Consider the following 14,359-nt stretch of genomic DNA (forward strand, 5'->3'; position numbering starts at 1 on the left):
CGGGCGGCCAATCAGATGGACCGCAGAGCCTTTCTGTCAGGCCCCGGTGGGGCGCGCAATGCTCTCTGGGAATAGTAGTCCTCTGCTGTTCTCTCCCAGAGTCTCGCTGCAGTTTTCCTTTACCATTCCCTGAATCGTAGTGAAAAGAATGGAAATGGTCTCTATTTTTAAATTGAACTGAAGGTGTTTATATCTTTCTGTGCTCTAGTTTCAGAGCTCATCCGCAGTGAAACATCGATTTGCTCGCCGCAGGTGACTCCTGCATTACGATCATACGATCTTGAGGTCCTTCAGCGGTAATAACGATTTAATTAAGCCAGTAAGACACCCTTTCAATTCAGAGGGGACGCGACAGGGAAGACAAACGCCCCTGAAGGGTGACAGCAGCACCACAGGGTAGCTGTCGCCCTTTGTATCACGTCCTGAAAGAGAAATATTTGTCTAACGCCACCTAGTGGCCGTGTGAGGTATCGCAGGATGGTAGACAGCCGTGAAAGAGCCGTGCAATGGTGACGTTTCCGTGGGTGGAACAATAATCATGCATTTCCGCTTCTCCTGACCTGCAGAAGGGAGTAGACCCACAGCATCGCACATTGGTGGGCAGCACCCCTGCACACAGGTCAGGGCACAAGAGAGAAACTGCTGTGCCTGTTGGATAAAGGGAGATTTTTAGGGAGGACAGAAGTTCAAGCACAGAGTGGAGTTTAGCCAGGCCAGCATGGTCAACACCCCTACTGTAACTGACAGTGTCCTGGGGTCTGTAGTGACCAGTCGTCAGGACACCAGGGTCAGCACCCCACTCTTACTGACAGTGTCCTGGGGTCTGTAGTGACCAGTCGTCATGACACCCATTTTAACATCCCTATTAAGTCTTCCCGGTTTTAAAGAAACACAGCAAAGTCTATTTAAATAGATAAATCTTCTCTTTTAATATTGGAAATAAGTGACAGAAATCGACAACTGAAAACATTTCACAAAAACAACCACCAAGCAGAGAAGGGACTCTTCCCAGAAGGCTCTGGGTCAGACATCCTTGAACCCTGAATGTGACCCCTGACCCCAGTCCAAGCACACATGACAAAAATATCTATATACAAATGTGTACATCTACATCTTCTCGCTTCTGTTCACCCAACATTTACTCCATTTTTTGCATATTTTTTAGTGCATTGCTCAAGTTTTCCTGAGGATAGTTTGCAAAAGGAAGAAAAAAAATTCTCATGAACCCCATCAAAAAAAAGTGGAAAGAAAAGCATTTATTTAAATATATATTAAATTTCACTATCAGAATGATTCTATGTACAGCTACGGTGGAGGGGACAAGCATCACAACTTAGTGCAAATCTAGTGGATCCTGTCTTTCTACACCCCTGAGGCTGGGCTGTGATGTAGCCAGTCTGACTGCAGTAAGTCTGCACAGCACTGCCACAGCTTTCCACTCCTGGACCACAGACTGATGTGGCTGTACCACACTGTTCTTTAATTTACCATACCTCCCAATGCTTTTACCTTGATCTCCCTGGGCTTTATTGTACTGTACTTTTACCCTGATCTCGCTGGGCTTCACTGCACTGTACTGTGCTTTTACCCTGATCTCCCTGGGCTTTATTGTACTGTACTTTTACCCTGATTTCACTGGACATCACTGTGCTTTACCAGTAACCCTTCCCAGGAGAGAGGGCATCAGTCCCAGCAGGGAGTAAGGATCTGGCGAGGGGATATTCTTTTCAAGCTCCATGTTTGAACACAAATTTCCATTAAATTTTTTTTTCTGAAAATAAAGGAAAAATTATTTAATAAAGGAAATAATTAAGAAAATAAATACAGATAAATAAATTATAAAAAAATTTAAAACAGAAGGAGTAAAGAAGACTCTGTGAGTCTGTGAGCAAGCCTGAAACGTCATGGCTCTCCTGGTATTGCCCTGGAGAGGGGGGACACAGCGAGCGCAGGGGCTGGGAGAACCGCGTCCCGCTGGGAGTGCAGCACCTGGAATTTTGGGAGGCTGGGAGTACTGTATCAGACAGGAGTTGGGGTAGTGGGATTGTGGGAGTGCAGGAGTTGGGGTAGTGGGATTGTGGGAGAGCAGGAGTTGGGGTAGTGGGATTGTGGGAGTGCAGGAGTTGGGGTAGTGGGAATGTGGGAGCTGGGATTGTGGGAGTGCAGGAGTTGGGGTAGTGGGAATGTGGGAGCTGGGATTGTGGGAGTGCAGGAGTTGGGGTAGTGGGATTGTGGGAGTGCAGGAGTTGGGGTAGTGGGATTGTGGGAGTGCAGGAGTTGGGGTAGTGGGAATGTGGGAGCTGGGATTGTGGGAGTGCAGGAGTTGGGGTAGTGGGAATGTGGGAGCTGGGATTGTGGGAGTGCAGGAGTTGGGGTAGTGGGAATGTGGGAGTGCAGGAGTTGGGGTAGTGGGATTGTGGGAGTGCAGGAGTTGGGGTAGTGGGAGTGCAGGAGTTGGGGTAGTGGGAATGTGGGAGTGCAGGAGTTGGGGTAGTGGGATTGTGGGAGTGAAAAGACTGGGACTTGTGTCCGAACAGGAAAAGCGACTAACAGGGACAGCCAGCGAGAGTCTCATTTACAGCCTTCTGTTCAAGAAATCCTTCCCCTACACCCACACCACACCCACCCACCCACCCACCCAACACACACCAACACACAGGCCCTCCGGAGACACGGCAGCCAGCTGCCAAGCCTGTAGCCTGCAGCAGCGCCGCCCTGCTGGAGAACTACCCGGGCGTAACGGACTGTGCACCGCGGCACAGGAGGGCCCTTTCCTTAAAGGCATCAGAAGACGAAGGAGAAGACCGTTCTCACTTGGCCGTTCTCAGGTGAGCGTCCCTTGTCGGAGCGACCGCCAGGGGGCGCTGGCGTTCGGGGCGTGCGCGGGGGCTCTCCCAGAACCACAGGCGCGCGGCGAATTGGAAATCGAGTCCAGAATTTGATTTGCGCTTGGGAGTTATCCCCCCCGCCTCCTCGGGCTTGCCCGGCTGTCCTGTTCAGACACGGGTTCGAGCCCTCTGCCGGCTGTGGACAGGCCCCCGGCGCACACAGAACGCGCGCTCTTATTGCACAGAGGTGCTTTCAAGTTTCCCCCCCCCTCCCCTCGTCTGAGCTAAGTGCAAATATCTGTGAATTATTTACAGACAGGTACTTGTGAACTTGTGTACATTCATTCATTCATTGATCCTGCAGTCCTCTGTTATCCGAGAGCTGGTGGGACTGAATTATTGATCGTCTGGTTGATTGGTCCTGAACTGCCTGAAACCTCGGCCGCCTGTTTAAGCAGGAGAATCCCAGCCTGGAACTGGGGAAAATCCAGCTGGCCATTTTGGTCCTTTAACGTAAGTATCAGAGCAATTGCATAGGAGAAGGACTGCAGGATACTTAAAGTTGTATAATGCAATATTTACCCTTGAACCCTGGTCTGAGGAACACCTGGACTGTAGGTTTGTGAAAAGGAAATCTAGTAAACAGCTATTTTCAGCTCATCACTTTGGTGTTTAAACTATAGTGCCTTTGAGATGTGCCGAGATGCTCACAGACAGAACCGTATGTAATATCACAGTTTGGACAGCAGGTGGCGGTCTCTGCTTTTGCTTCACTATGAGCACCAAGCGTGTGCAACCGGAGCAAAGCGATTTCTTTCAACAGGACAGAAGGTCTGTGTCCCCTGAAGTCCCACGTCCCCACCCGGGACACAGCGATCGTCCAGGCGCACCTGCAGAGCAGAGTGCTGGGGACCCCTTCGCCCTGCGACACCAGCAGACAGGAGCACCGCCAGCAGGCCCAACAGAGGACCCCAAGAGGAGAGCCCGCTGGTCTGCAGCCCCGCAGGAGAGAGGGGGCACCAGGCTCCCCTTCTCTCCCGCCGCTGGCTTTTGGGGGGGGGTTCTAACTGTTTTGCATAGTGATGGCAGACACCCCCTCCTGTACCCCTGTACCTTAAACCTAAACTCCAAAAATAAAAAAAAACAACAAAGAGAACGATATTATTGCCATTTTCTAAACCAAAACCATGATCCTTGCAGTAATTAGGTTCAGAAGAATTCGAACAAAGCAAAGAAACCAAGCTGCAAACAACACAGAGCCGGCCCAGGTGACGACTGCGGCACAGTCTCAGGTACCCCGTCTTTCCCTGAGTGGGGCCCCCCTTAGCCCCTCAGCGCCACGGAGACGGGGGGGGGGTCACAGCTCCTCGGAGGAGTCTCGGCCTTCCCAGGAGGGGGGGCCGTCGGCGGCCGGCGAGGGGGGGGTCGTGGACTCGGCCCCCCTCCCCCAGAAGAAGCCGCCGTAGGAGTGGCGCCCCAGGAGGGAGAGGGGCGGGCTGTCGGGCCGGCCGTACAGGAGTGGGTGGGGGGCCATCAGCGGGGGAGCCAGCCCGGGCTCCAGCGGGAGGGCGGGGTCTCCGGGCCCGCGGCGTGGCCGGCGGGTGCGCACCTCCAGGCAGTTCTGGCCCTTGAGGTGCCGCTGCAGGTGGTCGTCGCGGGCGAAGGCCTTGTGGCACAGCGGGCACTCGAAGGGCCGGTCGCCGCTGTGCAGGGACAGGTGGTTCTTCAGGTCGTAGCTGTGCAGGAAGCGGGCCGGGCAGTGCGGGCAGCTGTACGGGCGCTCGCCCGTGTGCTTGCGCATGTGGATCTTCAGCTTGTCATTGCTGCGGGGAGACGGGCAAAGACGGCCGTGAGCTCCTGGAGCTGTCACTTCTGTCACCTGTCAGCCCCCCCAGCCCGTCATCCGTCAGCTCCATCACCTGTCAGCCCCCTGGCCCGTCAGCTCCTTCACCTGTCAGCCCCCCTGGCCCGTCAGCTCCGTCACCTGTCAGCCCCCCTGGCCCGTCAGCTCCGTCACCTGTCAGCCCCCCTGGCCCGTCATCCGTCAGCCCCCTGGCCCGTCAGCTCCTTCACCTGTCAGCCCCCTGGCCCGTCAGCTCCTTCACCTGTCAGCACCCCTGGCCCGTCATCCGTCAGCTCCGTCACCTGTCAGCCCCCTGGCCCGTCAGCTCCTTCACCTGTCAGCCCCCCTGGCCCGTCATCCGTCAGCTCCATCACCTGTCAGCCCCCTGGCCCGTCATCCGTCAGCTCCATCACCTGTCAGCCCCCTGGCCCGTCAGCTCCTTCACCTGTCAGCCCCCTGGCCCGTCAGCTCCTTCACCTGTCAGCACCCCTGGCCCGTCATCCGTCAGCTCCATCACCTGTCAGCCCCCTGGCCCGTCAGCTCCTTCACCTGTCAGCCCCCCTGGCCCGTCATCCGTCAGCTCCATCACCTGTCAGCCCCCTGGCCCGTCATCCGTCAGCTCCATCACCTGTCAGCCCCCTGGCCCGTCAGCTCCGTCACCTGTCAGCACCCCTGGCCCGTCATCCGTCAGCTCCATCACCTGTCAGCCCCCTGGCCCGTCATCCGTCAGCCCCCTGGCCCGTCAGCTCCTTCACCGGTCAGCACCCCTGGCCCGTCATCCGTCAGCTCCATCACCTGTCAGCCCCCCTGGCCCGTCATCCGTCAGCCCCCTGGCCCGTCAGCTCCTTCACCGGTCAGCCCCCCTGGCCCGTCAGCTCCTTCACCTGTCAGTTCCCATGCCTGTTAGCCCGTCACTTGTCTGCTCCCCTCTCCTGTCTGCTCCCTCGCCTGTCACCCCCATCACCTGTCAGCTCCCTCGCCCATCAGCTCCCAACTCCCTCGCCTGTCAGCTCCCCTCACCTGTCGGCTCCCTCACCCATCAGCTCCCATCGCCTCGCCAGTCAACTCCCTCACCCGTCAGCTCCCCTCACCTGTCAGCTCCCTCGCCCATCAGCTCCCAACTCCCTCGCCTGTCAGCTCCCATCGCCTCGCCAGTCAACTCCCTCACCCGTCAGCCCCATCACCTGCGAGCCCCCTCGCCTGTGGGGATGTGAACTGTTTTGCGGGACAGTGTGGGAAGGGAGTGTGTTACCGTGTGAAGCGCACTCCGCAGGTGCTGCACTGGAAGGGCTTCTCCCCGGTGTGGGTCCTCATGTGCCGCGGCAGCTTGCCGGCGCCGTGGATGATCTTCTGGCACACGGGGCACTGCTGCGGCGTCTGCGACTTCCTCTTCCGCCCGCCGGGCTTCTCCGAGAGGGGCGGGCTGGCCGACGGGGAGGGCTCCAGCACCAGGACTCCGGCTCGGGGGGCTGCGGCCTCCCCCTCCGCCCCTTCCTCCTCCGACAGGCGGTCCTCTGGCGGGCACGGGACGTAGTGCCCCCTGCTGGCCCAGGGCGGGGTGCCGTTCGCCCCCCTCCAGCCCATCTCGAGGGGCTCCTCGGCCGTGCGCAGCCGGTAGTCCAGCGGCAGGTCGGGGAGGGCAGGGGGGGGCCGGGGCTGCAGCGGGGGCCTCCGGGCCCTCTTGCGGGGCCGGCGCGGGCTGTCGCGCCCTGCGCTGCGGATCACCATGGAAACGGGCCCCGGCTCGTGCAGGGCGGGGGGGGACGGGGCGCCGTTGCACGCCAGCAGCGAGAGGGGGGGCTCCCGCGGATGGAGCAGGTACCGCCCCGCCCCCCGGCGGCCCAGCTCCGGCCGCGCCTCCCTCTCCTCCTCTTCCTCCTGGTCCTCTCCGTCCACGTCCTCCTCTTCCTCCTCCTCCTCTTCCTCCTGCTGCTGCTGCTGCTGCTGCAGCTGCAGCAGCTCCTCTTCCTCCTCCATCTCCTCCTCCACCCCCCCTTCCTCCTCCTCCTCCTCCTCCCGCCCGCTGCTCCGCAGGATGTCCAGGCAGGCGTCCGTCACGCACTGGATCTCCAGCAGCCGGGCGGCCCTCAGCACCTCCCGCATGCCCGAGCTGCGGATGGTCAGCGTGGCGGTGTAGGCGAACTCCAGCAGGGCGGCCAGCGCCTCGGGGTGCACGCAGTCCAGCTGGCACACGCTGCACCCCGCCCCCACCCCGGGGCCCCCGCCGGGGTCGGCCGCCGGGCCCCCGCCGCCGCCGCCCGTGAAGAGCTTGCGGAAGTACTGGCTGACGGCGGCCAGCACGGCGCGGTGCGTGCGGTACTCCAGGCCCTGCGTCTTGATGGTGACGTCGCACAGCAGGCCGGAGCGCCTCTGCTCGTTCAGGCAGCACAGGATGTCGCTGCTGTGGTCCGGGAAGGGGATCCCGATCAGGCCGTCCTCCGCTGTCCCCATGGCAACCTGCATCCCGACAGCCGGGGGGGGGGGGGGACAGAGGGCAGACGTTAGGTGCCGTGGTGGTGGGGGGGGGGCGAATCGAGCCCCGGCGGCACGACTCTTCCCACGATGCTCTAATCTAAGACGCCTCACGCCTGGTTCTTGCCCGAGACCCCAGTGTGGCTAGCGAACGCCTGAGCTACGTGCCCACCCAGCCCGGCCCGTGGGAGAACAAGCTGCCTGCCGTCATCACACACTCGGGGCCGGGACAGGGTCACCCGCGGGACCAGGACTCCGGCCAGGGGCGCAGAACCGGGGGGCGCGTGGGCCCGACGCTCCCGGCTTTTCTCGAGCAGAGAGAGGGAGGCGCCCCCTCACCTGGGCCTCCGCGCCCCGCTCTCCCGACAGCCACGAAAGAGAACGCGTTTGTCTTTTTTTGGTCGTGGTTTTTTGCCATTGTCTCAGCTCGTTCTTTTCTCTTTTTCCATTGCATCACACACCCTTATCGGCAGCATCTGCCGAGGCTCTGGCGGTTAGCCCCGCGCGGACGCCTCTCGCGGGCCGGCTGCGACTCCGCGGCGCGGCGGCCGGGAGATCTCTCCCCCTCTCCAGCAGATAACGGCCAACTGCTGAGCTCATCGACCTTCCTTTCTCTCCGCTCGGCTCTCGCAGAGAAACGCGTCGGCCTTCCTGTAGAGCAAGATGCGGGACGGCGCGACTCCGCCGCGCGGAGGCTGAAGACGAGACCGGAAAGTCAGGCCGGTGCGTCACGGACGGCGTTTCCAAAGACGCCATGAGCCGAGACCTCGGAGCTGCGGCTCGTTTCCGAAAAAAACAAACAAACCCCGGAGCGCGAGGCAGGCCCAGTTGCTCCATCTGCCGGTTGGATATTCCTGGGGGGGCTGGCACGCGCCCCCCACCAGACTTTCCAGGAAAGACACCAGACTCCCAAAGCACAGCAGTCAGATCCATCTCAAACTGGATGGAAGAGGAGGAAAAATGTTTTGACTGCAAACTCCCACACGGTAAGGCAACAAGCCAGGGGCACTGGCAGTGTGGCGTGTCCCCCTGAGGCTGCGGTACGTTTGTCTCTGCCTGCTCAGCCCAGCAGACCCGAGAACACCTCGCCTAGTCACTCCTGACCACCTGCCTGTCCCACAATTCCCCACTATCACCCTGGGGGACTGCATGACAATCAGCACATTCTTCAGACCTGACGAACCGGCTCAATGACAGGCCAGGAGCTCCCTCACACACACACCTACAGACTGGTTAGAGAGGCAGTTAAGAACTGCACTGAACCGTACAGCACCGCACAGCCTTCAACAACCATACAGCACCGCACACTGCTAAATAACCGTACAGCAGCACACACCGCTCAACAATTGCACTAAACTGCTGTCTGTGTCCACATTGATGTCTTCCTACCTGTCCCGCTCCCCGACTGTGTCCTTGTCTTGCTAACTGTATCCCCACCCCGCTGCCCGACTGTATCCCCATTCTGTCCCTTCTGTCCCAGCGGCCCTCTGAAGCGATCAAACCGCAACCCCAACCACAGGAGCCAGCGAGCGCCGTCCCCGCGCCCTGGAGAGGGCACAACCTTTTTCTCCGGTCGCTTCGACGCCGACTCAAAGGAGCCAAAATAAGAGAGGAAAGAAAGAGACCGCGGAGGCGCAGTCCTTTCCAGCAGGAAAACCGCGCGGGCGTACGACGGCACAGGGAGCCGACGTTCTGGATCCGGAGGGGATCGGAAGATGAAGAGGAAACAGGGTGCCAGCCACGTTCCCCAGATGGGGGGAACGATCCGGCGAGGCCCAGCAGAGGCAGCAGGTCAGTGACGGGCTGCCGAGCGACGCAGGCGGGCAGCGGGCAGCGGACTGAAGGATCGTGGGAAGGTTTCCTGGCCAGGGAGATGAAAGAACTGTTGAACCCTTGAACCCTCAGCCCGTGTAGGGCACTGAGACGGTACTCCAGAGTGTGGTTTAACTGCTCTGCTCCCCCAGCCTCACACACACACACACACACAGCGTCACGACCCCGCCTCTGTCCCCCAGGCCCGGCCAGGCCCGTCCCACCCAGTTCCACCATACCTTGGCCACTCTCAGCCAGGTCTGGGGTGAAGCCCGGTGACCCTCTGAGCCTGTCCGTATCGCGACACCCTCGGCCATTCGAACCCGACACCCCGCCGCGGATCTCTACTTTCTTCCCTCCTCTGACAGCTCATCCGCCGCCGCGACCGAGCCCCGGGACAGCTCTTTGTCCTTCGACCTCTTCCTCTCCTCCACTCTCTCTCGCTCTCTTGACTCTGTGCGTGCGTTCGCTCGCTCGCTCTCTCTCCCTCTCTCTCTCTCTCTCTCTCTTTCTCTCTCTGCTGTCTTCCTCTCTCACCGTCTCTTCCTGTTTTTAAGAAAAAAAAAAGTGGTTCAACCTGACGAAGACGACAGGTCCCACTCCTACCCCCCTCACCAATTTCCCAAGCTCCCCGGTTCGCCCACAATCTCTCCCCCCCCCCCGTGCACTGCAGTACCCCAGACGAGCCTCGAACCCAACCCGCTGTCTAACACAGGCCCAGGCCCGCTGGGAGCCTTCTGCAGAACCGGCCTGGTTCTGCGATCCAGCTCTGAGCCATGAGAAACAGAATTTGGGCCCGGCGGGCCGTGACGCTACAGGTCCTGCAGCTCCACTGAACCGACACCGCAGGGCGGGCTGAACCGGGCCGGACCGGGCCCCCGACAGCAGTACAGGGTCTGCAAGGCACCCCAGACCGGCAGGGCGGCACATTTTCATTTCTGCTGAAATGGTTCTTTTTTTTCTTTAAGAAATGGCTCCTCCAGCTCCCGTCGGGGAAAGACGAGACAGGAGCTGCGGCGAAATGAAAAGAGTGAAGCTCAGGGCCCGACAGGAAGGAGCTGAGTCTTCTCCGCCGGCACGCCAGCACACCGGGGTTCTTTAACCGTCTCTGAGGAGGCACGCCAAGGGGTTCGAGAGCCTGACGCGATCTGGTCCTCCCGTCACAAGCGTTCGAGTTTCCCGACGGGCTCAAGAGGTGTTCAGGTCTGGCAGGAGAGCAGTAAGGACACCGACCGTTTTCGGTGTCCGGGTTTTGTCCGAACGGTTTAGCCCGAGGAAAAGCCCATGGCGACGGAGGGAGGAACTGGATATTTACAATGTCGAGCGCGAGTATCAGACCGAAGGCGGGCGTGCGGGTCTGGCCCGGAGCTGCTGGGGTGGCGGCGCGCTCTGCGGCTTGCTTCAAACAGACGCTCGAGAAGACGCCAAGGAAGCGGGCTCGTCTCCTCTCCAGAGGGCTCGGCCGTAGGCGCGCTTCTGAGCGGGCGATCGCGATGTCCCCGACGGCTCTCCGGAGCGCCCCTCCCCGGGGCTGGAATTCCGAGGCCCTAGTCTTCTGCCCGGAAAGGCGGCGGATCGGAGGAGTCGCAGATCCGTTGGGCTCGATGGCTCCCGCCGCCCACGCGCCCAGAGAGAGCGCTGACTGGAAACGGCGAAGCTCAGAGAGAACCGCCACCCTGGCGTGCTCTGCGCCCTGCCTTGTCTTCCTGCACGCGCACGCACTCTGGAGCGAAATGTTAAGGCCTCCTTGGTTTCTGGCTGAGCTTCTGTATTTAGAAGTGTGTAGGCTGGGGGTTTCAGTCGATTCTCATCTTTCAGAAACATGGTGATGGTGCACTCTCTCTCTCTTTCTCTCGCTCACACGCACACGGTGTCTGGGAAACAGTCTTCAGAAAATCTGGTTGGCCAACACCCCCAGCACCACCACCACCACCACCACCGGCAGCCCTCAGGCCTGTCTCTAACCCCCCCTCCCCTCCCCTCCAGCCACGCTGAGGGGTGTCCGCCTGTCCGCCTGACACCTGCCCCTGAGCCGAGCCCAAGCACGATGCAGGACCTGAGGGGGCTCTTCCTGCAGAGGCTGGGGAGCCACCAGAACCAGAACCCGCCCTCTGACCCAGCCTGTCAATGCTGAGGCCTTTGCCCAGATGTGCTGAAGGAAACGGAGTTTCCCCCAGCCCTGCGCTCGTCCGCGGGTCCCCCTGATCCATCGTCCTGTTGCTTTTAGTTCCCAAAATCCTGTGTCCCCGAAACTGCTGCATGGCTGTGAGTCAAATATATGTTTGACTTACGATATCTCGTTTTTAAAAAAAATCAAAACGTTTTCTTAACATTGAAAACCTTTCCTTCAGGGCTGCACGGCCTTAGACATCCGCGGCCCTCCTCTGAACGCTTGCCTGCTGTCCTGCTGTCCTGCTGTCCTGCTGTCCTGCGGTCGCTGTGCCCGTCCTCGCGCAGTCTCGGGTTCTGACCCCAAACCCCCCCCAGACAGACGAGAGTGAGAGCCGCAGGCCCTACAGGGTCAGAGCCCGATGTGCAACTCCACAGCTGTCACGACGTTCGCGAACCCTCCTCCAGGAACAGAGCAAAGGAAGCTTTTCAATGGCACGTGGGTGGCACAGCAAGCGCGAGAATTATTTAGGGCTGTTGGTGTGTTTTGTTTTTTGTGAAACCAAAGGCACCGGCACGCCCTCGACCACGGACAACCAAGTCCCTGTGTCCTAACCCATCCGTCCCCCTGAAACGACAGGATCAGCGAGCAGCACGCTTTCGGGTGCCCCCGTCTGCGCAGGGTTTAGTAGGGTGTGAAAACAACGGCGTCGTTTGGTGGAAGGGTCTCGAGCGGGACGGCGGAGTGAGCTCACGTCCCCTGCTGCTCTCCTTCCCCCTGCATGTCTACAGCGCCCGGACTGGGGTTCGCAGATTTTGGCGGAGACGATAGTTACCAGGCTGTCGCACAGAGGAAGCGATCGCTCCGATAGCACGGTGCTGTTTTCTGTCCAGACGCTGCTGAGCTCGTCTCTCTCTCTCTCTCTCGCAGTTGTTTTGTCTGAAAGGAGGTGGGCGAAGTTTCTGTCCCCGGCTGCTGCCTCAGCACCCTCCCTGCTGACGCGCCGAGTTTCAGTTCCAGCGAAGCCGGCGGAGTCGGGGCGCGCACCTGGCGGCCAGAGAGGACCCGGCAACCCTGGAGCACCCAGTCCTCCCGGATCCTGCCCTTCCGGTTCTTCCCACCGCCCTCCTCCCTGCTCCGGGGCTCGGATTAGACCCGCGCTGACCAGCTCGCTCTGGACTTTCTTCTTTCACCGCTGCTGTGAGCGGCAGGGGTTGAAACAGGTCGGGCACCCAGCCTCCCAGGGCACAGCAGTCTTGATTCCACTCCTGGTTTTTACGGTGTTGTCACATTCCCAGGGCACAGCAGTCTGATCCACTCCTGGTTTTTACGGTGTTGTCAGATTCCCAGTGCACAGCAGTCTGACCCACTCCTGGTTTTTACGGTGTTGTCAGATTCCCAGGGCACAGCCGTCTGATCCACTCCTGGTTTTTACGGTGTTGTCACATTCCCAGTGCACAGCAGTCTGATCCACTCCTGGTTTTTACGGTGTTGTCACATTCCCAGGGCACAGCAGTCTGATCCACTCCAGGTTTTACAGTGTTGTCAGACTTCTAGTACACAGCAGTCCGATCCACTCCCGGCTTCCATTCCAGCACAGGACACCACACAGAAGGACAGTGCGCGCTCCGTGGGATCCTTCCCACTGCCACGCAGTTCCCCCAGACTGTGCAGGAGGGTGACCAGCTGTCCAGCGAGGATGCCCCTGTGCGTGCACGCGAGTCTGCTCCCGGGACGCTGGCTGCTCGGATTCTCGTCACGCGAGTGACAGGACACAGCGTCCAGCCCCTCCCCGCGCGGGACACAGCGTCCAGCCCCTCCCCCCGCGGGACACAGCGTCCAGCCCCTCCCCCCGCGGGACACAGCGTCCAGCCCCTCCCCGCGCGGGACACAGCGTCCAGCCCCTCCCCGCGCGGGACACAGCGTCCAGCCCCTCCCCGCGCGGGACACAGCGTCCAGCCCCTCCCCGCGCGGGACACAGCGTCCAGCCCCTCCCCGCGCGGGACACAGCGTCCACCCCCTCTCCGCACGGGACACAGCGTCCACCCCCTCTCCCCACGGGACACAGCGTCCACCCCCTCGCCTCTCACCTGTTCCCCGAGTTGCCCGGTGCTCCTGTCCGGAACAGAGCAGGCAGAGGAAGGGCTCCCGAGCTCCCAACTACCTTTCACCTGGATCTTTACTCCTGGCACATCCATCTCCATCGACAATCACACAATCGCACTATCTGTCTATAAACACACTATAAACCTACAACAGCTGTCAAAACCCCCTGCTCTGAATCCCCTCTGTCTCCCCAAAACTAGTGGTGTCTCGGCCACTCGGTACACCTGCACATCCTCTCTCTCAGTCGCAGGTGGGTACCCAGCCCCCCAAGAGCAGCAGGGGGCCGAGGTCTCGGGGAAGGACAGGCCTGGTGAGGTCACGAGCGCTGCGCGCTGCACACCACGCACGCCTGCCTGGGAGCCCGAGAGCCTGCCGGAGGAAGTGGGGAGATAAGAGTGCGCGCGTGTGTGTGTGTGTGAGTGTGTGTGATCACAGCGCTCCACCCCTTGTCTGCCTCCCTCTTCTCCCTTCGCACATGGCCTGCAATTACACTCTGCCATCTTGGGGTACCCAGCTCCTACAGTACATACAGCACACACTCGACAATCATGGGGCACCCCTCTCCTACAGTACACACTCTACAATCTTGGGGATCCCCTGCTCCTACAGTACAGACCTCACAATCTGAGTCTGGATCCTCTGTCACCCCTCAGATCAGAGCCCTGCTCAGCTTGATTCAGTGGTTACACGCCACTGAATTCTGTGACTTCTCTGCTCCTACGGTACACACTCTACGATCTCGGGGTCCCCTGCTCCTACAGTACACACCCCACGATCTGAGCCCCTCGGATCCGAGCCTTGCTCAGCTGGGTTCGAGGCTGACTGTACTGGTGACTTGGCACTGAAGTCTGTGACTCCCCCAGCTTAAAGCAGAAAAGAAATCAGCACTCAAGTGTGAAAGAGGTCAGGCTGAGCTCTGCAGCTTTCAGGAAACAAAGCTCAAGACTGGATGGCTTGTGAAACGTGGTTCAGAAAGAGATGCTACTGTACACGTTCTCATCTCAAAGGTTTGCGATTTGAAACCCCCCCCAAAATTCTCAATTTCCAATTCCATCTCCCCTCCTGGACTGACATTTCTCTGGCTTCAATGATGAAACACACACAGGTTTGCTATGTACCGTACAGACATACACACAGACGCGCAATCGCATTTCAAAACGGATCCGAGATTCAGAAATCCGGTCCGAG

The 14,359-nt window shown here is 59.8% G+C and overlaps 1 protein-coding gene across 5 annotated transcripts in view; it reads right to left on the bottom strand.

Annotated features, from left to right (window-relative positions):
- Window positions 1–2,643: 2,643 nt before the first annotated feature.
- The window catches only part of LOC138225289 (zinc finger and BTB domain-containing protein 7B-like), a 31,451-nt gene continuing 19,735 nt past the window's right edge, over window positions 2,644–14,359 (bottom strand). For 2 of the 5 annotated variants that reach the window (XM_069185042.1, XM_069185043.1), the window contains 2 exons: window positions 5,924–7,128; window positions 2,644–4,651 (listed from right to left, as the gene is read on the bottom strand). In XM_069185042.1, coding sequence (XP_069041143.1) covers window positions 4,186–4,651; window positions 5,924–7,122 — 1,665 coding nt within the window. In that variant the 5' untranslated portion in view covers window positions 7,123–7,128 and the 3' untranslated portion in view covers window positions 2,644–4,185. The other 3 variants (XM_069185044.1, XM_069185040.1, XM_069185041.1) reach the window with 3 other exon arrangements.

This window comes from Lepisosteus oculatus, chromosome 27 (genome assembly GCF_040954835.1).
Source record: "Lepisosteus oculatus isolate fLepOcu1 chromosome 27, fLepOcu1.hap2, whole genome shotgun sequence".
Classification (NCBI taxonomy): domain Eukaryota; kingdom Metazoa; phylum Chordata; class Actinopteri; order Semionotiformes; family Lepisosteidae; genus Lepisosteus; species Lepisosteus oculatus.